The sequence below is a fragment of the Centruroides vittatus genome, unplaced genomic scaffold (genome assembly GCF_030686945.1).
Source record: "Centruroides vittatus isolate TY-2023 unplaced genomic scaffold, ASM3068694v2 contig_134, whole genome shotgun sequence".
Lineage (NCBI taxonomy): Eukaryota > Metazoa > Arthropoda > Arachnida > Scorpiones > Buthidae > Centruroides > Centruroides vittatus.
In genome coordinates, this window is record NW_027120852.1 from 1,059,491 (window position 1) to 1,085,811 (window position 26,321).

Sequence of the window (26,321 nt, forward strand, 5' to 3'; positions counted from 1 at the left end):
ATTTAATTTTAAACGGGCTAATTCTTAATTTATAACTTTAATATTTGGAATTTGAAATATAATATTAATAGATAGTTATTTGAATCATTGTTAATTAAAGTTGCACTTTTGTAATTGATTATATAGCGGTGTCGCCGTGTGCACGTGTAGAATGTGACGAGCATCCAGAGCAGTGGTTCTAACCGGGGTCCACGTGGACCCCGGAATGTAAATGTTGAAAAACTGGTACATACAATACTATACTACAATGCTATAGAGGTTTGATGTCATTTAGCCTCTATATTCATGATTTCATTTGCATTAATTTCCATTGAAGTAATATTTGAGATCTAATATTAAATAATGTTAGCAGAAAACAAATACAGTAGAGCGTCGATAAGTGGAACCAATTGGGGACTGGGGTCCTTCCAGTTAATGATTTGTTCCAGTTTCCGACTTTGTACGAAAAAATACATTAACCTCTCCGATGTTCAAATTTTTTCTCCGTTGCGTATCGCTTCCTGTTGAATTTTTCTCCGTTGCGTGTCGCTTCGTGTTGAATTTTCGTCGATTTTAAGCCTAACGAAAATTTTTATAATAATCATCGAGGCTATCGTATCGTTAAAAATTATTTCTGCATTTTGTACAAACAAAATAAATATATTAAAGAATATAAAAAACATGAAAATTATACTTTAGAAGTAAATTTAGTATCAAAAACATTCGATTCAGCACGACAGTCCGACTGAAAATCGTTCCACTTTCCGGCCATTCCACTTACCGACGTTCCACTTATCGACGCTCTACTGTAACTACAAAAAATCTAGTTAAATAAATAAGAAAATACCAAATCAAATAATAAGCACAAATTTTAATATCAATAAATTCCAAGTATATAAATTAACAAGTTTACAATTCAAATATGCATTTATTATCGCTCAATAAGAAAAGTTTTCACATAAATATCAGGTATAATAAATCCTAGGTATTTGACAAGTCGGTTAATGTTACCTTAGGTAGCCAAGATGGCGGCTCGTCTCTAATTCCAGCAAGGAAACAGTGGGATGCACGTTCTAACCTAACCTATTCTAATAATTTGGTTGCTAATAATTATGGTAATTTATTAGAATAGGTTAGGTTAGAACGTGCATCCCACTGTTTCGTTGCCGGAATTAGAGAGGAGCCGTCATCTTGGCTACCTAAGGTAACATTAACCAAATTGTCAAATACCTAGGATTTACAATAGTAAAATAAGATTACTTAAAAGCTTTGAATTAAAAAAGTTATTATATGTTATACATTCTTGCATAGAATTCTTAAAACTGCATTTAAGAATTCCAAGCAGAATGTCCCTCAGAATTCATTGTACTTAGGATATTCAAAGTGATGTGGTCTTTTGTGAAAGGTTTTGATAATGCTCTGATAATTTTAACATCTTTACCCTCTTCTTACTGGAAGTAAATCAATGTCGATGCTCAATGTTTTTCTTTTTTGATTTTTTTGTTTCGTTAAAATTCTGTTTGTTAATATTTGCTCTCGTTACCTCTAATGTCGGCCGTACGGATTTCAACGGTCTCTCTACCCCTTCAAATTCTTCTACGAGTTGTAGATTTTCAACTATTTTTCTAACGTTGTCGAATTGATATAGCACATTTTTCCTTTACAATTCCACTTTCCTATTATTGTTTAATGTATTTGGTTCATCATTATGTTTATTCTTGCTTAGGTGATCTAATAACACTTCTTTTTTTCTTTCATTGTTATAAGTTCTCCCTTCTGTCCTTCACGCTGTTTTGAAACCGATTCGGCTCTCGATCGGCAAACACCACGAATGCGTTTGCACATATTGAATTTCAAAGCCGAATCAACGCACGTGCATGTGTACAGTACATATGAATGCAAGATTTACACTCATTACATACTATTTGACATTCACAATTTTCTTTTACCATAGCAACTGTATGGATATCTGATCCATTTGATGAAGGAATTTTCCATATGTTATCCTCTTTTATAACAAGATCTTTGCATAAGCTTAAGCTAGTTTTGTGCCTTTTTCTTAGATCAGAAAGCTTGCTTGTTACTTTTCCTTTATGCAAGACAATGATTCTATCATACATCTTATCTCTTAAAAAAGTCATGAATGGCTTTATCTAGATTGCTTTACTCTCTTTCCTTGCAAATATATGTGTTTAATGCACATTCTCTATGTGCATATTTGTATTTAGGCCACAATGCAGTCTGTAGCAATAAGCCCAACATTTTGCAGTTTTCAAATAGTTTTCTTTGAAATATTGTCCAAAATCAGTTGTTTTCGGATCATCGACCAACTTTATCACTGCTGCTGCTGAAATTAAATTAAATGTTTCTTGCATCATTTTTTTTTCTTTTTTTCATTTGATGGTCATCATTTCCCCTTTCGGGGATAAGAATCATCCTTGTTCCGCTAAGCATTACAAGGAGGACGTTGCATTTAATAAACAAATTACATTACAAACTGTGTTCTACATTTATACAAACAATAAAAGAATATAATAAACTATTCGCTTGTGCCAGTAAATATAGGTGGCGTATGAGTCGACCAAAATGGCTGCCACAAAGGGTATAACGTGCTTGACAACGTACGAGAGTTACTTGTGTGTTGTCTTTTTAATAACTTTTCTCTCTGTAGTCAAAACGTTTTATTCGCATTTGTATCCGACATTAATCCTAGTTGATTTCGTAGTTGTTTAAGTCACGATGATTTACACTTTGTGACATTTTAGAATATGTGGCTGATCGAAAAAGATGTCTTACAGAAGGAGAGGAAATACTAAAACTGATAACTTCACATCTATCCAGCTCTTTCTCAGCAAACAATTCACTTCAGTTTCACCACAGCTAATTTTGCTGAGCTTAAAATTCTTTTATACAAATGTTTTCACTCTATCTAATATAGGCCATCGTCAGGTTTAATATTATAAATGTTCCAAAATGGAATGTACCATTTTCGAATATTTTACATATTTAAAATTCAAAAAATAATTTAACTTTAAAATAAATTGAAAGAAGTGTGTATATTAAATAAATAAATAAACAAATAAAACATAGAAAACAAAGCTAAGTTGAAAGAAATGATTTAAGGGTTTTTAAGTGCCATTCTTTTTTCTATTATATATTTCCATGTTGTTGGAAGCGCATTAGCATCCATAGCATTTAGGCAACGGTTTTTCATTTTACTGTTATAAATTTCCACCTTTTCCATCTCCAACGCAATGGATGAAGAGTGCACCGTTTAAATGACTTTAGCCTCTTTCCATTTTACAATCGCTCCTTCAGTCTGTGCCATAATTGCTAATAGTGTTGTGTCCTTTGTCAAAATTGTATGTATGTTCTCGCAGACGTACCGCCAGATTTCTTCTAGTCACACCACATAATCTTTTTCGATTCCTAACTGTTGATTTTCAAATGGAATTTTATATACCCCAGCTTTACGTTCCTTTTTTACGCTGTCTTTATTGTTCCGTAGCAAGCTACAGATATTAGGTGCTCTTTTACAGATCATTTTCGATTTTTATAAAAAAAAGAGCATTTGATACAACGTTGACAAATGACACAACACAATATTATCAATTATAGCACAGACTGAACGAACGATTGTAAAATGGGAAGAGGCTAAAGTCATTTAAACGGTGCACTCTCCATCCATCGCGTTGGAGATGGAAAAAGTGGAAATTTATAACAGTAAAATAAAAAACCGTTGCCTAAATGCTATGGATGCTAATGCGCTTCCAACAACATGGAAATATATAATAGAAAAAAGAATGGCACTTAAAAACCCTTAAATCATTTCTTTCAACTTAGCTTTGTTTTCTATGTTTTATTTGTTTATTTATTTATTTAATATACACACTTCTTTCAATTTATTTTAAAGTTAAATTATTTTTTGAATTTTAAATATGTAAAATATTCGAAAACGGTACGTTCCATTTTGGAACATTTATAATATTAAACCTGACAATGGCCTATATTAGATAGGGTGAACACTTTCTATTCTAACAAACTACTTTATACCCATAGCAGCCGCCATTATGTAGTTCGCGCTAATACCGCTAGGTGTCAGATCTGTCGTTGGCACAAGCGAATTTACAACACAATTGTCTAGCTTGACAATACGTGACCGGTTGCTTAACCGGTACATAGGCGGCGAAGAACTTTTCCACCACCTTTACATCGATATCCTTCTTGCGAAGGTCCGAAGCTCTTTAGAAATGTCTTTATTTCTTATGAGAGTATAGAGCTCTAGAGTGCGAGTATTGGTCTTTAGTTGGTGTAGGATACAGATTTCCGTTCTCTCTCTTTCATATTTATAACAGTCCAGGAGTAAGTGATTGTTGTCTTGAGTTTCGTTACTGCAGTCGCAGTTGTCACTTCTACGTTTCCCTATCTTCTTAAGGTAGGCTAGGTATTACCGTGTCCTGTATATATTTGACTTGTTATGAGGTCCACGTGGAGCCAGTTTCTTGCATCAATGATCGTATAATTTTATACACTTTGGTCTTTTTCTTTTTAGACTTTATTTTACAGAGGTTCTTGTGCCATGCACAGTCAACATGCCACAAACAATATAATCTTTGTGCAGGTTTACCCATAACATGCACTCAAGCATTGAAAATTGATTCAGCCATATCTGACATAAATATGTTTGGTGACAAGGAGCTTATCTTTCTTTAATCTTAGAAAAAAAGATCTGTAATATCTCCTTGTCAGTTCTGTTACTAAACAAAAAGCACAAGGAAAACCTTGTCACATGTTGATTATTATCAGTGATATTCTAACATAAAAGTCTTGCCATCATTTCATAATAGCTAAAGCAAAGTCAAATTCTGCTAAATGAAGATATTCTTCACATTTCTTACCTTGTGGTTTATAAAACAACACACAATCATCAGTGCCATTTCTCATTTCATTCACCCGGGCGTCTACACTTATGGAATCATTTGTATGTCTCGCAGAATTCGACGACAATTGGAAACTACTTTCAATATTACGTAGATCCTTTCTCGTTACTAAACAAAGTCTTCGTAGCTCTTTGGCCGTCGATAGGCCATCTCCGACTTCCTCTATTACGGCATCGAAAGGTTTCCTCGAAGAAAATTTTCGACGCTAATATATTTGTCCTTCGACGACAAAACTGCGCGATGCATTTCATTTTGACGGCCTAAGTGTCGCGGAGTGAACGTAACAACACACTTTTTGTCATCTTTTATCTTCACTTTCGTTTTGGACGGACGGAATCCGTCGATCTTTTTGCTTCCTCGCATTTTTAAATGACCAACACCTTTTCCCTTACTTTTGAAATAACCAAATCTATGACAGTTATAATATATAAAACTATTAGGCTTAATGTTCCTTTCTGAACAACTTATAATGTACTTAACTGTATTTTCCACTTCATATTTCTGTTTCCATTCCTTAAGATCACTAAATGAATTATATATTTGAACATTGTTAATAATAAAAACGTCATGCACCTTGTCGAAATGCGACAATAGTTCTTATATTCACTTACAAGCTGCATTTAAGTATTTTCGAAACTCTCTTGCAATTGCTATAATCCTTTTTTTTTGTTTCTCCCTCACATGTTCGGACAAGCTTTGTTTATATTTATATTTTACGTGGCATATAGTGCACTCGAACTCCATTTTATCTAAAACAACACAGAGAAGACCACGTGTAACTAAAAACGACGACTCGAAACAAGTTCCCGCGAGTGGCGCCGTTTGCCGTAGCGGCATAATTTAGAACTAGGCGCTCGTAGACTTGGCGCTCGTGTAGAATGTCGAAGACATGAATGTCGTTTGTGTTTGTTGTTGGTTCTTATTAGAGCTTATCGTTTGCGAAGCGACTTTAGACATTCCGTTATTAATTGTCGTTTCTTTCGATGGGTTTCGCCACGATTACCTGACCAAAGCTCCTACCCCTAATTTCCATAGGTTAATAGAAGAAGGTGTACAGGGAAAATGGATGAAAAATGCATTTATTACGAAAACTTTTCCCAATCATTTCACTATAGCAACGGGATTGTACGAAGAATCTCACGGTATTGTCGGTAACGAGATGTTCGATCCGGTTTTTAATGAAACTTTCCATCTTAATAATTCGGATCCGAAATGGTGGGATAATGGACATGTATTGCCTGTTTGGGTAAGATATATCCAATAATCCAAAGTAAAAAAGTATTTTTATTATTTGGAAGATTTTATGCCGTTTATCACTGAACACCATAGCTTGTCTTGGTAGCAAAAATTTTATAAAGCTGCCATTTAGTTGCTGCATTCCTATATACCTTGCATAAAATCGGTCGTCCTTAACCTTTGCATTTTGCTGGATGTTCCGTGGAAGGTCCGCACGTGATTATTTTCTGGACTCGTTTCTCGCCGTCTCCGTCGGGGACGGGCAACCTTTTAATACGCGAGGGCCGTGTGTGAAACTCAAACCGGCACGGGCTGCAGACGAGAAAAAAGAAAAAAGTGAGGGCGAATCTCGATTATTTATTCCTCTGTGATTATAGATTAGCGTGAGTGTACTCGATTTGACTTCCGTCGCCGACGCGGACCTAATGTGTTCGAAACGTTTCGTCGAATGTTAGTCGCTGCTAATTTTAAATTAGCTTTGACGTCGGTCCATTAGCCAATTTCTTGTTTATTTTTTATTAAATTTTTACTAAGTTGTAGAAAATAATGGTAGAATTTTTGCTGCTACTTTCTTATTAAGTTGGGAAATTGATATATTTTTTAAATATTAATGTGGGCCGTCGGTTGCCCGCTCCCGATCGTTGTTATTAATGTGTCGATACTTGGTTATATAAAATGTATATATTATCGATAACAAATGAAGTGATTTACGTGGAATGACGGTAGAGCGAAGATAATCGTGTCTGTTATTAATCCATGTTAGATACACTTGATTGGTTTGCTTCCTTTTATATTATTTTGATATCATCTGGCTGGATTTACAGTGAACATTGAAATAAATGAAATAAAACCTAGAAAAAACTAATAAAGCAGATTTTTTGTTAATGTTATAATGTATTAATTGAATTTACATATTTATATAAATTTCACATCAACAATGAGAAGTGGGTCAGAAAAAAACTGAAAAATAGCTAGTTCCACCAGTGGCCAAGTGGTTCCATTCACTGAACACTGGTAGTTCAGTCGTGGGTTTGTGCCTGTCCGGAATAGACCGGCCATTTGGAGTATTCCGGGTTTTCTCCGTGTCTTTAATGCCTAAATAGGGGCTAGTTACCCTTAAAAGACCTCTCGAATGGCATTCCCCTAGGCCCGTGGTCCGCAGAACACGGGTGCTTCGTGAAGTCACTTTCGAGTATTCTGCAACAAAATCAAATATACAATTAATAATTGTTGCAAAAGAAAAATTAATACAATGTAAAATCATTTTTGTATGGGAATGTAATCAGCAAATGCCAATGACGTCATATACTAGACCAAGTGCACTCTCGATTTCAAAAAGGTTTGCCACCCCTGCTTTAAAGCCGACGTAAGTGTTCCGCAGAAAAACGTCAAAGTTTGGTGTTCCCCGACTCCGGAAAGATCGAGAACCGCGGTTTTAGGCAGATCGTTTAAAGTAGTCGGGGACGACGACCCGCGGCCCACGGTAATACATTTTGCGGCCCGCGTAAAGTATGAATAAATATCAATTTCCCAGCTTAAGGAAGAATGCAGCAAAAATTCAAATGTTATTTTCTACAACTTATGTATGTGAATAGTTTTTCCACAAAGAATTTAATAAAAATTGAAACAAAATCCAGCTAACAGACACGTCGAAACTAATTTAAAGCTAGCAGTGACTAATATTTAACCAAATATTTCCGATATATTACATTTACATCAGTTCCAGAAGCTAAATTAAGTATACTTCTGCTAATTTATAATTATATATAAATAAAAAATTGTGATTTACTGATATTCTTTTCCTCTTTTCTCTTGAATGCAGCCTGCATCGGTTCAAAAGTTTTGAAATTTAGCCCTTACATAGAAAAAGGTTGCCTATCCCCGATCTAAGTGTTGCATTGATGTAACTGACAAAACAAACAAAAAATAGATAAAAATGTTTACTACACTTTTTGGAAAACAAATATATAAAATTGATTATTTCTATATATGCATTAATAAAAATTTCAAATTTAATTGAGTAAATAATTTTGAAAACATTGGCAATTTTTCCAGATAGCCAACCAGTTAGCAAGTTCTCGCCGGCACAGCGGATCCATGATGTGGCCCGGAGCGCACGTGAAAATTCATAATCAGTCGGCACATTACAGTTTACAATATAACTGCACGATACCTTGGAAAGAAAGAGTCGACATTGCACTGTCGTGGTTAACGAACGAATCTAGTCCAGCAAATTGCCTCTTTTTATATTTCGAAGAACCGGATGCAACAGGTCACCGGTACGGTCCCGACTCAAAAGAAGTAATAAAGGAAATTATCAAGGCAGACAATATAACAGGATATTTAATAAAAAAATTAGAAGAATATAACTTATTTAAAAAAACAAATCTAATTATTTTAAGTGATCATGGCATGTCACAGGTGACAGCAGAACATCAAATTAACATGGACAAAATAATAGATTCAGCTCTTTATAAGAAATTTGGAAATTCACCAGTTTGGAACATTCTGCCAGAAAAAGGTAGTATTTAATTAATTAATATAGATATTTTGTTTTAAATTCAATTTACAGTAGAGCGTCGATAAGTGGAACCAATTGGGGACTGGGGTCCTTCCAGTTAATGATTTGTTCCAGTTTCCGACTTTGTACGAAAATACATTAACCTGTCCGATGTTCAAATTTTTCTCCGTTGCGTGTCGCTTCGTGTTGAATTTTCGTCGATTTTAAGCCTAACGAAAATTTTTATAATAATCATCGAGGCTATCGTATCGTTAAAAATTATTTCTGCATTTTGTACAAACAAAATAAATATATTAAAGAATATAAAAAACATGAAAATTATACTTTAGAAGTAAATTTAGTATCAAAAACATTCGATTCAGCACGACACAGTCCGACTGAAAATCGTTCCACTTTCCGGCCATTCCACTTACCGACGTTCCACTTATCGACGTTCTACTGTATTTAAAAAAAATATTACTTAACTGATTTGCAAATAAGATTTACAAAATTATTGCTGCAGTTTCTGTATCAAATTAACTGTTAAGAGTTGGAAAAACCAAATATGGAAGAAACAAAATCATTTCTAAATTTAAAAGTTCTTTCTTTGACAAAATACTAAAATTCTTTCAATATTAAAATAAAATAAAATTTTGCTGATAAATCTAAACAGAAAAAATAAATGACTGCTTTTTAATGGCATTAATTGTCACGAGTATAAATTTGCAATATATTGATGAATTGACAAAAAATGACGATAAGCAGTTTGATATATATTCTATACAAACACCAGATCCAAAGAGCATTACAAACAGTAATGTTTGTAATGCTCTTTGGATCTTTACAATTTATACATTTCTACAAAGCATATGATTTAGGATTCCTGTCTTGACTCTCTCTTTTAATTCATTCTCAGAAAATGTTTTTTGTGAAAAATGATAACATTCACTTCTCATGCTCTCCACTAAAGGCAGCACTGTCAATTTCAATTTGTGTCTTTTCACAGTAATATATTCATAGAAACTTGAGAGTTTACTTCTTGAGCCAATATGGGTGGTGTTTTTATTAGTTAATTCATAGCCATAACAAAACAATTAGTGTGTTAAAGTTAAATATAAAAAATTCATAAAGTTCTCAAAATGATTTTGAAGCACTGTCACGTTCTACATTAAACATATCATTTGGAAGTGTGTGTGTGTTCTTCGGTGTAAAATTATTTTTTTTTTTAATCAAACAACAAAAAGCCTATTAATTGAGTATTTTTAAATTAAATAATTTTGTTATGATGACAATAACTGAAAAGCAATCATTAACTATTGACACTGAGTGAAAAAAAAAAATAATAACAAAGTGAGTGAATAAAACTATTGAACATAGGTAGCTGATAGTAGGTTTGCACCGACCAACAGGCTAGCTATGTAAACGTTTATGGATTTTCTTCACATGTTGAACGTCTAAATAGGGGCAGTTTTCCCAGGAGACATCCTTCCTTAGCAGATTATCCAGGTGTTGAGTTGTCTTATTCCATCAGTCTAATCTGAAAAAATAAAAAAGATATCGTAGAAATTGAGAACTACAAAAAAACATTTACCGTATTTTACGGACTATAAGATGCACCTTAATTTTTAAGCAATTTTTTAAAAAACTACCTATAGGAGGCTACGGACTATAAGACGCTCCTGAATTTTGGAGGCAATTTTTCGAAGAAAAAAGTGCGTCTTATAGTCCGTAAAGTACGGTATACTGCATTGATGATTAATCTTGTTTCAAAGATTCCATCCCAATAATCCTCTGCCTCAGTTTCAATCACACTTTCCCAAATAATAATTTATTTTTGCATTCAATATTTTATTTGATATAAGTGCAAATAATTTGCTTGGACACAACTAATTAAGAATATTTTGATAAATTTTTGATTGGATTGTTTGGTTGATTAATTTTGAGTTTTAAACAAAATTTGTGTAAGTGCACATACACATGGATCATCCTCATAACATGAATATTTTTGGATCTCTGTACATGTATTTACATGGATTTAAGTGTTCTTCTGATTAGTTAAATCTATATAGATACATGCACATATATCATTGGAGTTTTTGGGTTAGTAGAGATTTTAAACACAGAGAATTTCTAAAATTCTTATCTGACAAACTAATTAGAAGTGAACAGACCAGAGGGATGACGAAAGAAGAGACATTTGTGGAGAGAGAGGAGGAGTCTGGCTTATTATGTCAATGAGTTGTTGGAAAAGGTCTGGAAAAGGAGCTGATATTTACGAGAAACATCATTTTTCCAGTTACCAGGCCTTTGAGAAGAAACTGGGAAAAAAATATATATATATTTTTTTGTCTTTTTACCCCTTTCTACTATTTAACATTATCTCATAGATTATTTTTTTTATTGTATATCCATTCGTATGAGTCCAGTTGAGCACCTTCTGTATGTAATTTCACTTTTTACAAAAACAACTGTAAATAAATTTTATATAATCTGTAAATTATATTGTATTTCCTATTGTTATTACTTATTCATCTGTTACATTTTTAATGTTTTCATAGTCTTTTAATTTTTGTTACTCTTTTTAGTATTGGGGCTTGTTATCCGGGGGTGGAAATCAATCGTCTTCAGACTTTTCCATTTGTAAATAAATAAATAAATTACAGAAGAGTAAAAGTATACTTGGTCCCATTATTAATAAAGATATAATGCAATGTATGGAACCTCAAGTGATGCATTGTTTACGATATATTCTTATTTTTACTGGCCGAGATGATAAGTATAAATTAGTAGAAAAGAGATAGAGAAATTTATGAGATTGATCAAGTCAAAGCAGCCGGATATTTGGTTCACAGAAGAAATTGCAAGGAAGAAATAATTGAAATCTTTCAGTTTTAATTTTATTGTAAATTTAATTTTACTGTTTGTGTTTTATTCAAGTAATTTCAGTAAAAATACAATTCGTCATCAAGCAAAGAACCAATAGAAAAAGATTATATAATAATGATATGATAGAATGGCATGACATTGCGCAGGCAGAACTAAGCATAGTTTGACACATGACCTAACATGTAAAGCAAATAAAGTGATGTTTTTTTCAACAGTACAGAATTTTATAACAAAACAAATTGATAAAAATTTTTCATAATAAAAATTTTGCTACTAAAATCTAGAAAAATGTAGTAAAAAAATATGTATTGATTTCAAACACACAAATGTAAACATGATTTAACATTGTATAAATAAAAAATTGCAACGTTTTAACAAAAATACTTGTTTACGTTATTCGTAATACTTGTTAACGTTGCAATTTTATATTTATACAATTAAATGTAATACCGTCGGCCATTTATTATTTTTACTTGAAAATGATTTAACATATTAAATAGTTAATTTTAAGTTTTTATATTAACACCAAACAATTGCTGGATTAATTCATATGCCTTTGTATTCTTATTATACAATTTATTATATGAATGTCTACTAGGACATATCATATTAGTAGGACTTATTGTACTGGTGTCCGGTTGAGGAAACTTATTCAGAAAAAACAATCTTTATTGTTTTTTCTGAATAAGTTTCCTCAATTTGCAGAACCCGGACACCAGTACAATAAGTCCTATTAATACGATATGTCCTAGTAGACATTTATATAATAGATTGCTGGATTACATCAGGCTATATTAATGGCACTATTAGTAATTAAATGTTAAGTAATTTGGCTTAGAGGTGTTAAGCATCATCTGATGATAAATTTAATAATTATAACTAAATCAATATTTTAATAATTAATTTAGAAGGTTTTGGACAAAAAGAATCAGCCTGACATGAGACTCAAACCTGCAACTCCCACTTACTATGCAAAAGCAATTACCAGTTATATTTTGGCATTAATATTAAAAGATTAGGTTAAAGTTTAACTGTTAAACAATGTTTATATATGTATTTAAATTTTTATTTGGTGTTTTATATTATGTTTGTTGTAATGGGGTGGCTATTATTGTCTTACCAATATTACCTGTAGGCCTATTAATAAATAAGTAAAGTAGAATCCTGAATACCCAAGGTTCTGCATTATCTGAGACAACCCTGTAAGTGAATAACTACTGTACTTTCCTTATCCTATAATTCATAAAAGAAACTTTAAAAATAACATGTTTTACAAAATGATTTGTTTCTGTAACCTGTTATCATTTAATTTCAATTTGAAACAAATCATTCATATTTAAATATAACTATAGTCAATAACATACATACTTATTCATAAAACTATTGTACTGTACATATTAGCTGTATGATATTAAAAATGATGTTCTTGCGTATGATTAAATTCACTAAGACAGTGTTTCACAAACTTTTATGACTTGTGGCTCCCTTAATCTGCTTTTAATATTTTGTTTGTGCATTGGGTGTGTGATCATGTGGTTGGAATATTTTGAGATATGCCAGTTGTTATAGAGGATTGTTAGAAGGATTCTCTAGTTATGATAGAACATTCTTGACTGTATAGATTGCACAGACTATATATTATTAGTAAATGAATTGTTAGCACACACAGTCACGCATTATGCCAGACGTGGGCAAATGCGGCTCTTTTTGAGTTACGTGCGGCTCTTGCCGAAAATGTTAATTTCTGCTTTTTATTTTTATTTTTACTATTTTATTTCCACAATTTTGTGAAAATATGTTTATTAAAAAAACTCAATATTTGTTTTATACGTATTACATTTATATTATACTATATAATAAAATCGCGGTACAGAATAAAAAAGTACAGAACTGCGCCTCCCGTGCATTTTGCAAAACCTACATTTCGGCTCCCACTTAACTCTTGCTTGCCCACCCCTGCATTATGCTATTAGCACGTGACTTAATTGCAATCATTCTCGTGTATCTCATTTTCAGGTTAATGTTCTTATAGCATATGGTACAGTACATACTTGTTTTTTAAATTCAAAAGTTTGTTCCTTTTAGCTTAGCTCTGTTCCACTCAATGTTCTAAAAGCTTATAATGTACAGTATTTAAGCAGGCTTAATGAGAATGAAAACTGTTTTCAAGTAAAAATATTTTTAAGTTTCAGTTTGTAAATAAGCAGTATTAAGAAATATTTTAAGTTTATGTAATACCTGGTTAAGAAATATTATTACAGCAGTTGGAGGTCTAAAGGTGAATTATCTGAGCCTTCTGTCTAACAGCAAAGTGATGATTAGAAGGAAGATGGATGGAGACTAAGGACCCAGTTTGACAACTGGCATGTGATGGGTTGTCGACAATAGGTTCCGTAAATCTTGGGTCCACCCTGTTCTTGGTCCTTCTTGCACTGTTGCATCATCTCTCTCTCTTCCTGTGGTCAGAAAGTATTGTCCTGTGGTCACATTCTAGAATATCCCAAATTTGAGAATGGGATTTTTTCTATTCCATTGGTGATTTCCTTTTTGATTCTTACAAATAGTATGTGTCATTGGCATATGCCATTAAAAAATTTGAATAGTTGTCTTGAACAGACATTTTGTTCCTTCTGATGACTGATGTTTCTAGCAGAATTCCTTTTAGAGTTTTGATTTGATTAATAAAATTTTAAAGTCAAAAACAAATTATATAGCAGACAAATATTTTGGATTCCCACGTATTATATACACACTGTGTAGTTAGAATTGTATTTCTGGGAATATAATCTCAATTTAAAACACTCAACATATGGGAAATCAGAGTTTGATTTACAACAGTTCTCTTTGTGATTGTTCTTACATTCCTGGGTCATAAATATGTAGGTTTATCATATTTAAAAAAATTTATTTTTTATTATAAAAAGGCAGTTAACTTATTTTATTAATCTGTTATATAGGTCACGATCAGTCTGTGCTAGAGAAGTTAAAGAATGGTTCAAGAAGTCATAAATATACTATTTACCAGAAAGAAGAAATTCCAGAAATTTTTCACTATCGCAACAACCGCAGGGTCATGCCAATATTGGCTGTGGCTGATCTGGGATGGGGCTTTATTGTGGAGAATGAAACCGTCAGTAAAGTGGGTAAGTCATTTTGTCCAACATTCTAAATATCTGTTTTATGAAATTGTGTAGAAACAATAATTACATAGCTATTTACTTGGCTATTAGCAAACAAGGGGAGTTTGACTGACGTATATCTCCATCTAGATAGTTAAGTCTTTCACATTTTTCATTATGCTGTTTCTATTCCAAGTTTATTGTATAGCAGCTAAAGGTGTTACACTTTGAGCAAAGCTTTAATTTTTTCAGCATTACTGTAAATTGTAGTTACTGGTGGTAGACCAAGAGTTTTTCCAATATCTATACCTTATTGTCTATCATCAAACCTCTTTAAAATGTTCAGTTTTGTTTCTAGTGTTACACCTTTTCATTTATTGTTCAGGCAACAGACATTAAGGATGTACATTGCTTGTTCAGCACTGTACATCCTTAATGTCTGTTGCCCTAATGTTATTGCAACAGGGTTAAATCAAGAAATAAATATTTGCAAGACAAAAATTGTAAGGAGTGTCTCTTGCACCTCACAGTTCAAAAACAAACAATTGACAATTCCAACAAAATATAAAACATGCTATATGAATTGAAAATGGAGAATGCAGACAGGACAAGTTTGTTTACATTGATATTAAATAATGTATTAAATGTTGTTAATATGGATATGGGTGTAAACTGGCAGATGAGCCCAGCGTTGCTTGGGGAACAATAATAACAGCAAAAATTAAAATTATTAGATTATTTTGTACTTTTAACCCTTCTATTATATTACATTATAGTATTTGATTTATATTTACAAAGGTTATCTTACATAAGAGTTTATCAAATTCTTTATCAAAAATATCAAAAAATTTTTTAAATTGTGTATAGTAGAGGAGTAAAGAATTTTTAAAATGTGTTAAATTGGGCACTCAGTGTGATAAATTCTTACATAAGATAACCTTAACAGTTATATAAATCAAATACTATAATATAACAAACATTAAAATGAAAACCATATAAAGAGTTTGGTTATTTCAGCCTACCGTTGTCATATTTATTGCGATATTCGGATGGTACAAAATGGCACGATTTCATTGGTCAAGTAGACACCAATTGAAAATGTGTATCTTAAATTTTTTAATACATCATATTTTTTTCCTAATATTAACTCTAAGAAACTGTACCATTCACAGCCAAATATCAAACAGTAATCTGCCAACCAATCAAATTTCACAAAAAAAGGACCAAATATTTAAACTCGGCACCCTCGAAAACTACTCAAAACATATTTTGTGCTCTCCAGTAACCTTGTATTATATAATTTTCATATTCAAATGCCACCATATTGCTTGTTCTATAGAAAGGAAGAACTTGCTGAAGGAGGTCAAAGTAATTTGACCAAAAGTAGTAGTTGACCTCCCAGAAGAGAGGATGGTCAATGAGTACTAATTAATACTGGTCTACTATTAATATTTGTGATCTGTGTTGGATGGGTTGTGATGTCCTTGCATGTGATCAAAGTTGTTAACCTTAACATCTGAAAGACTTCATATGACTTGTTTAAATAAAAAAAATCTTGTAAAAATGCTAGAATAATTTCTTTTATGTGATGGTAAAGTGTTTATATTTTTGCAACTGGTTGTATAAACTGTGTGTTCTCATAATTATAGCATTTATAGAAAAATTATTGGGTTGCAATTGAAAAAATTAAATTTAGACCTATAAATCCAACTGTGGTCTGCCTGTCTGACTGTCTTTCCTGAATCTCAAGAAAAGAGTTAGATGAAAGTTGAGATCAAATATGGAAAGCTTAGGGGCAGGAGGCCAGATTAACTAAATACGAACTTCCGGTACAAACCTGAAGTCACATTATTTCAGTTCAAAATTTTCCCTAAACAGAGTTAGATAACCAGCATGATTCTATACCTAACAGGAACAGTGTGGTGTACAGGGGCAAGACAACCACTAAAAGAATTGAGAACAGTATGACCCTATTTAGGTGTTACTAATGTCAAGAAAACCCTAAAAGCTCTGTGTGGCCAGCCTGTTGGCGATGCCCGAACCCACAATTAACTACTAGTGTTTTTATCCACTCGGCTATTGGAGGGTGCTTATTAGAATTAAGAAAGTACTGGGTAATAACTCGGGTTTTTTCATTCCCGAACAGTACGTTCAGAATGTTGTTAGATGTGGAAAATTAAATACTTACATAAAGTGTTACACTTTAGATTGTATGCAGGCAGGTACTATATGCTACCTGTCTCAGTAATGATATAATATGTTTGTTTTGTGCTATATCATTGTCACAGTAATTAAGTGAATATAATAACATGTATTTTTTAAAATCATATCCTTTTTTGTAAGAATTATATGTAATTTTTTATTTTGTTAAATTTTTGCCAACAGATGGCATTATGTGTAAATCAGTAAATCAAATATAGATAGAAATTAAATTATAGAAATCCAATTGATATTTTGGGATGGGATGTATGACATTATCTAAGTTAAAGGCAACATAACTGCTCAGTTTCATAGGAATTGGTTGAACAGTGTAGAGTGTATAGCAAACAAACAAACATCCTCATTTATATATATAGATATCAATTTGAATTGATATATTTACACCTATTTACCTATTAACACACAGGGTAGGTTGCATTTATAGTATATAATGATATTCAAATTATGGTGACATTAGCCACATTGTGTGTCAAATAATGGTGTATTGTTCTGTTATCATTGAACTGCCATTTCATTCAACATGGAAAGGTGGACCACAGAACAGATCAGAACGGTGATAAAGGTTTATCACATTTGTGGTAGAAGCTTATTTCAAAAATAATAATTGATACAGTAGTTGCTACACAGTTTATATTCAGACAACGCTTCAACTTGGATTGTCATGGAAATATGCCAGATGCATGCAGTAAGGTAGCTTGTTCCTTTAGGTCCACTGCATCTGCCTATAATCGTAAAGCAGGACAGAATGAAAGGACTGCAGACACTGTTAATGATTGAAACTGTCCATACTGCAGTCACACAGAACCCAAGAAGTCTGCTTGGTTATATGCTGTGGCTTTGCAAATTTCAGATTGATCATTTGGGAGAATCTGCAATCAGGATCTTCACTTCCACACTTATAAACTCAAGTTGTGGGAGAACTTAAGTCCTAAGATTTGAATGCACACAAACAGTTTTGCACAACCATGTGTGATCTGCTCCTTCAGAATCCACAAAGTTTACAGTTATTGATGATGTCTGACCAGGGATCATACTCAAAACCAGATGTGTAAATGTCATTCGCTCGACTACTATTTGGCACGGAATGTAAATAAATAAATAGCATATGTTCATCTACAATGTATGCTTTAAAATATACTGTGAATGCAGCTGCACCTTGTATTAATCAGATTTCAAGAAAAGAGTTTGGTTAGTATTATTATTGCAAAAAATTGGACTCACTTTTTGTTATATACACCCCAGTGTGCGGTTCTGATTTATTATTATTATTGAATTGTGTTTGCCCCATCAAGTATTTAATTCCCAGCTTATAGAATTAATTTTACTGTTTGTAAAGAAAGTTCAATAACAATAATTGTAAATGATTACAAACATAGTTATATTCTTTCTCATTGACATTATAAAGAAACAATTTTATTCAAGGATCTACTGTACTAATTTTGATGAATCAAATTGCATTACATAGTGAGTAAAAATTATTGTGACATTGTCTCAATGCCAGGCTGCAATTTTTAATCATATTTTTAATTTATTTAATTTAAAATGTGTCTTCTGTATCTGGAATTACAGTAGAGTGTCGTTAATCTGAACCCCGGTAATCCAAATCACCGGTTATCCGAACGATTTTCAGTCGGACTGTGTCGTACTGAATCGAACATTTTTGATACTAGATTTACTTCTAAAGTATAATTTTCATGTTTTTATATTCTTCAATATATTTATTTTGTACAAAATAAAGAAATAATTTTTAACGATACAATAGCCTCGATTATTATTATAAAAATTTTTGTTAGGATTAAAATCGATGAAAATTCGACACGAAGCGACACGCAATGGAGAAAAATTTGAACATCGGACAGGTTAATATATTTTTTCGTACATAATCGGTTATCCGAACAAATCACTAATCCGAACAACCCCAGTCCCCAATTGATTCGGATTAACGACTCTCTACTGTATTAGTGTTTTGCTTCTGTACATTATACTTTGACTGACAACAACAGTCATGCCAGTCATCTATGTAACTCTCTTCTTGAGAAAAATTTTGAATTGAAATCATGTTATTTTCGGTCTATATCAGAAGTTTTAAATCATATGCCTCTTTATCGGAAGTTTGTTTATACTTAATTGCCTCCTGTCTAAGCTTTCCATATTCGGTCTGAACTTTCATCTATCTAACACCATTCGTGAGATTAAGGACAGACAGATGGATGACAGTGAGACTTTATAGGTCTACAGTTTTTTAAAATTGCAGCCCAATAAAAATATAGACACAATAGTATTTTTCTTAGATTTAAACAAATAATATGCCTATAATTATTATTATTATTATTATTATTATAATTATTTGCAATTTATTTCAGGAGGACAACATGGTTATAATAACAGCATTCCAGAGATGTGGCCCGTATTTATTGCCCGCGGACCAGTATTCCAACATAATTATACCACGGGTTTATTTTCTAACGTAGATCTATATCCTTTGATGTGCCACATATTAGGTGTTCAGTGTTCACGAGCAATTAATGGCTCTTTAATGCATGTCTGGAACATGTTAAATTCAAATTCTGTAATCATAAGGAAGTCCTCTCTGCCAACAATATGGATAATAGGTAATTATACAAAACAAATATATTATTTACACAAAAATAGTTGTAGTTTAATGTTGAAATTTATTAACAGGTATTGTTGCTCTCCTAAGTTTTTGCATCATTGGTGGTTTGATTATTATAGTAATCACAACAAAAAGGAAAACTGTGACAAAGTTGGAATTTGACATGACACCAATGACATCGTCCACAATAAGGACAGACAGAAATAATTCCTCAATAGAAGAGCAGCAGCAACTATTACTAGATCCTGTGTTTGACGATTAAAAATTTTCTAATGTTCCATATTTTTCTAAAAAATAAATGTTGATAAATAATTTAAGTCAGTGTTGAATCCAAGAGTGGCCTTTGGAGATTTCTGGACAACAGTCTTTCCTGGAACAGATGTTGTAACTATCAATTATTACATTTTTTTTCTAGGAAAGCTTGTTAAAATCAGTATTGATATATGTTGTTAAAGTTTTAAACTACTATTTAATGTTGAGTGTGGTGACAATTGATTAAAAGAGCAATTAAAAAGTGATATTAATTATTTACTAATTGAATATATATAATAGATTTGGGATAATCTGTGGAACAATGATTCCAATCTTAAAGCTTACATATCGTATTCCTGGATAATATTGAATGTATGCTGTAATTTGTCTGTATTAAAGTTTTCCATCAAAAGATTGGGGCACTTTTAACTGATTAATTGTCAATGTGTGATGAATTGGCAATTTGGTTGTATGATGAAATATCAGTTTTTTGCCACGAATTATCTGGCTCGAATCTGATTCAGACTTTGTGATTTTTCATGAGTGATAGGGGTCAGTGCATTTATTTCCTGTCCTTCACCATTGCAGGTCTTGTAACCCAAATAGTTCATAGTGTGCTAGTGTTTGCATTAACCAGTCAATTAGTCAGCATTTATTGATATGCTATCTCAGAATCACACACACAAAAAAGAGAGAGATTCTAGCATTACAATAGCCATATATTGAAACATGTAATACACACACAAACACACACACACACACACCTAAAATATTATAATATGTTAGATTGTGATTGTATGATATATTTTTTGATGTTTTTATTATTTGACATTACAGCTGTATACCAAATTACGTGATTTATATTGTGCTATAGTTACAGAACACAATAAAATCATTCAATATTAAATAAATTATATTATTCTACAAATAGTAATATGTTTATTTATTTATTGATACAAAGTTTTGTCAGGGCAGTGCAATTATGAGATGAAAATAAACTTAATAAAATTTGTAAAATATGATTTTTATCACTCAGGATTGATATGCACTTGTTCACACTTATTATGTAATTAAATGCTATTTTCAAGAATGCAACTGAAAAAGAAAATTATAAGCAGCATGCAGCTTACAAAATGTCAAAGGGAATTTCTGGCCTATAAAATTTTTTTGTTAGCACAGAATAGTATTTTACATTTTTTTAACAAGATTGTCATAAATAAATAAGCTTTCATCAGTACAGAGAAAAGCTCTCTGTATAGGGGAAAGTTGCACAGTCTACATTGGCAAAGTAGTAATATTGTAATAATTGAAAGAACATTTACTAGAATAAGATAAACAGATGATTTCATACGAACTCTCATCTAAATCACAGTTTATAAGCGCTGCATTATACAAGGATTGCTACAATTTGTGAATCGCATTGTATAATTCCCAAGCTATACAAGGTTTACCTGTATTTGTATCTTTAGAACGTGAATATTTATCAGATGTCAATGAGCCATAGTCACACAAGTGTCTGCATTTAATTGAAGTAATAATAATGATTTGTGCAGAATAAAATATATATTTCTAATGATATCAAAATTATCTAAATTACTGTAATTGAGATCTGAAATTATTTATCACACAAAATCCTTACGTATCTGGTTAACGACAGAATGAGATTTGAAATTTTATGCTAATACTTATTTTAAAAAATATATCCTGATTACAGTATCTCCCAGTTGACAATACCTGGATTCAACACTGAAAATTAAATTTTAAGTATTAAAATTATTATTATACAAATCTACTTAGATAGAAATTAAATAATATATGAACTTTGTAACATATTTTTGTAAAATAATTTCTCTACTAAAAGTTGTTTTTAAATCAATTTGATATTCTTTAAATGTATTTATTAAAATATAATAATGAATCTATAGGAAAGAATATTATTGAAAATATCCTAGAATTTTATATATATTATGGTATTATAATGTATACAAAATATATACGATACATGATCTATAAAAGATAACCCGAACTTTCTCCGGTTTTGTTTCCAAGAGCATTTATATATTTTATGATATATACTACAGGTACAGTACATAGTTATATTTTGATTTTGTATCTTAAAAATATATCTGTTGTTTTTGAAGTTAAGTATATTTATTTCATTTAATTAATTTTCTTCAAAAGAACTGTTTTTTCTTCTATCAAAGAAATATGCTTACTGTAATTGTGCTTATACAATGAAGCTTTTTCTACAAAGAATCTTGCCCTTTTCAACTCCTACATATTGTCAATAAAAATATCTCTCTGCTGACATTGAACATAGTGAAACGTACAGACATTTCTTTGGCAAGAATGATGCATCTCGTATAAAAGCTTTTTTGAGTCGATGTTTTCAGACTAAGCAAGTGTTGGAAAAGAAAGGGGGAAACAGGGTTTATTAATCCCAAAAGTACATTCAATTTACATATTAACATTTAAAATGTACAGTACATCTCTCTATTATTAGTTAGAATCAAAAGCATGACCAGCCTGTCATTTTATTTAAATTGGAAGATACATTTTCAGTGACAAAAATAATTTTATGCTATCAAAAATTTGATTAGAATAAAATGTGCACTCTGAAAAATTATAGTGTAGTTATAATGATTTATGATAGAATTTTCAATTGGCTCAATTGTCTTATAATTTAATCTTAATATCAATATCTTAACCAGTATTTAGAGAAATACAGTTAAGATCATTTCAAAATTGACAACTGAAAAAAATTTTCTTTTTTAACATTTTAAGGAAAAAATGTATTTCTGATCTGTTAACTACTCTGCATATTGTAATAGCCTTGTTAATTGGCATAAAACAATAGATAACTGATTAGTTTGTTTCACCAATAAAGAATTTAAGAGCAACAAGTAAAATATTGCTGTATCGATTGAAAGTTGACGACAAAGAAAACATTGTAAATTCAGTAAGAAATTCATTTCAAATTGATTATAACACAAAATTTAATTTCAGAGTTGTCAATTAAATAGATTTTTAGTATCACTAAGAAAGTATGTTAAAGAAGAGACAATTGAGTCTTGAAGAAAGAGTACAGATTGTACATGAGTAGAAAAAAATGGCGATTCTCCTTCTATTATTGCAAAAAAGCATCAAATATCACGAGAAGCAGTCAGAAAAATAGTGGTCAAATATTTAAATAACAATACAGTGAGAAATTTCCACGGGGACACTGCTCCAAGGCCACAATATCGAGAGAAAATGCCACGATTTTCCACGAGACTACCAAAAACTCTTATAACAGCTAAAGAAATAAAAGAAGAGCTTACGCTCAAAGCCAGTGTTTCAACTATTAAGAGAAGAATAAATAAAAAAGTTTCCGTGGAAGAGTGGCTCGTAGAAAACCGATGATTTCGGCAGTGAATTGGAAGAAAAGATTTGTGGACAAGCCCCTAGAATTTTGGAAGCGTGTTATTTGGAGTGACGAGTTAAAACGAGAGTTGCGGGATGCTAAAAGACGGAAATTTGTTTGGAGAAAGAAAAATCCAGCGTTCGATAAAAATAAACTGTGGGAACGATAAAACACTCGCCTTACGTAATGGTTTGGTGGTTTCTTTCGGGGCTCGAAACGGGCAATATTGTTCAAATTCACGATCGCACGAAAGCAGTAGATTACAAACAAATACTTAAAGACAATTTAATGGCATCGGCAAGGAGAATGGGGATCGAAAATAAATTAGTCTTTCGACAAGACGACGATCCCAAACATGCAGCATTGTTTCTCAGAAAATGATATCAAAGTTCTCGAACGACCACCGCAGTCACCAGACTTAAATTTAATAGAACATCCGTGGGACAAATTAGATCGCCATATTCCTCTTAGCCATAGAAAATCTTTATCATTGTACAAAAGAATTATTTAAGGTTTGGTCGGAAATCGAGCAGGATATCATTGGTAAATTAATTAACGGTATGCAAAGTCGACTTCTTCGTGTAATTCGGGCCAAAGGCGGTCCAACAAAGTTCCGATTTGACTCTCTCCGAATGTTTTATTTCGTGTCGACTTTGAAACGGTTTTTGCCGTACAACACAAATTTACAATTTGTAAAACATACATAATATTTTCTTCAAAAGTTTTTGACGGATTTAATGAAAAATTAAGTCTTAAAAGTAAAATTAAGGTTAATTTAATTTTTACATATTGATAAGATGATGATAAACTCAAAAGTTCAGAAACAGGCTATGTCAACTTTGAAATGATCTTGACTGTATGTTGAATGATTAGAAGAGCATAAAGGTGCTTTTTTGGAACATGTTACAGGCAATCCTTGATTTTCAGCAACTTGCACTTTCATATTGTTAAATTGGTTTTTATATGTCAAATTGAGACTTTTGTACATTTTCAGCCGATATTATACTAAAATATGGTGGTGCTTTGATAATTTTGGTCTCGGAAACAACAGAATCAATCATTTGCGAAAAGTATTTTTTCTTGTCTTTTTTCTAAGTTATGGCTTTAACCTTTTAAATAACGTCGTATGCATTGTAAGATATTTATTATAAAAAACTAAAACTTTCTCGTGTTAGTAAGATTTTATAATCTTTCTTTTTGGTTCTCTTTTATAACACGCAGCTCTATTATTTGATTTTTGTACAGTTTCAGGAATGCATTGTCTGAAAGTTGGGGACTGTCTATGTTATTGATTTTAAAAACTTCCAGAAGAAATTTTAAGAGATTATTGTTGTTGTAGCATTTAAGTTTTGTATATAATGTAACAGAAAAATAACAAATTAAGTTAAAAAATTATTTATAGTTTCGTAATACGATTTCATAGATACGAATTTTTTTTATCGAAACGGATATTAAAATAAATTGTAATTTTCTTTCTACAGTGGAATTATTTGAAATTTTAAAAAATGTTAATTAGTTTTGTTCTAAACGAGGAAATATTTTATTCTAATTTATTATAGCTTAGCAGAAATTTATTTTCATTTTGAAAAAAACTAAGTATTTAAATTTAACTGTAGGAAAATAAGAAAATAAGTGTGAAATTCCATAGGAATTTAGAACCAAACTTTGTAATTTTTCCAATTTTTAAGTATGCAAGTTATAATGAATGGCAATGGCAGTGTTAAAGTATTACTAAATAAGAGAAAGTGATTTATAACTTATAAAAACTGATCTTATATAGGTTGATCATGATTTTCTGGCACACTTAGTTTCAAAGTCTACCAGATCATTTTGTTAGACTGACCAAAGTCAAATTACAATTCAAGTCTATCCCAGACTGCTACAAGCTTAAACATGTATTAAACGTGTTCTGATCTTTAAATTTTATACCTGTGGTCATTCGGTGAATAAGTCTGGCGGTAATGAGAATTGTAAATGCCTTTTTTGTAAATGTTTTCAGAATTAAGAGCTGCCGGACAGTCTGGTATTGGAAAATTAGTGTGAACCTGTACTACAGGGCGATTCGTTTGGGACTCGTTCAATGCACGATTGCGCAGTCATGTTTTGAATCACACGTAATGAAAAACATACCTTGGTCAACTGCTTCATTATAAAAAGCTAAGAATCATTCCATTTGTATTTCGTGCTCATCTTTTTGTTTTACTCAGTCCCGAGTGAATCGTCCTGTAGTTTGTTATTTACATTTTTGTTTAAATCGAATGTTTTGGAATCGTTCGAATAATTATTCAAGAATTTCATTAAGGTAGTCATCTTTCTTATCCAATATATTCCTGATTTGTTGAGATAGTGCTTCTTCATAAATGATCATGCGCTGTGCAAAGCTCTAATAAATCTAATTCTTTTCTTATTCCATAACAAAACTGCTCAAACTGTATTGTTTAAAATATACTAATTTTTTCTGAAAGATTTTGAGATACTCTTACAAAATATAATTTCTCTAAACTGACAGACATATAGCTTCCGTTTTAACACAATTGACAAAAAATTTGCTAAGTTTCTACAATAAAATTTTGTAAACTTATACATACATTTTTCTTCAACGTAGCAAAATATTAAAATTTGGGTTCTTCGAATTCAAAGCCGCAGATATAACTATTAGTATCTGTTTCAATCACAATTTGTCAAATGTATATATATTTTTCAATGTATTATAAGATTATGATCTGAAAGTAGGATTTAATATATTGTTTTACAATAAATTTTCCATATTTTAATAATATAATTGTTTCGTTCAAAATTTATACAAACGATTTTATTGATGTCGTCGAGATTTGAGACTTTTCTGCTATGCCGTGGGAAATTGTGCCCAGATTAAACTTTTTAACCGGCTGATTTTTATTAATAATGTTCATAAATTTCAATTAGCTAGGTAAGGAAGTTTAAAATAATCAGAAATTTACTGTGTATAATGATTGTAATTATTTCTTGTTAAAAATAATAAAAATCTTTTAAATACTGTTTTGAAATTTTGAGTTTTTTTTTAATCATTTGTCACATTTAGAGATCTATAGATCACTCTGAGAAAACAAACTCTGAGTAACTAATTAACTTTTATTAAATAATAATTATTTTTTTCCGTCGCGTACGATAGACTCGGCTCTGATTATTATAG

The 26,321-nt window shown here is 31.4% G+C and overlaps 1 protein-coding gene across 1 annotated transcript; it reads left to right on the plus strand.

The window, feature by feature from the left end:
* Positions 1-5,789: 5,789 nt before the first annotated feature.
* On the plus strand, positions 5,790-20,601 carry LOC136990709 (bis(5'-adenosyl)-triphosphatase ENPP4-like). The gene is made up of 5 exons (XM_067289122.1): positions 5,790-6,165; positions 8,211-8,676; positions 14,499-14,684; positions 19,244-19,492; positions 19,563-20,601. The coding sequence occupies exons 1-5, from the start codon at positions 5,809-5,811 to the stop codon at positions 19,754-19,756; spliced, it is 1,452 nt and encodes a 483-aa protein (XP_067145223.1). The 5' UTR covers positions 5,790-5,808; the 3' UTR covers positions 19,757-20,601.
* Positions 20,602-26,321: the final 5,720 nt, after the last annotated feature.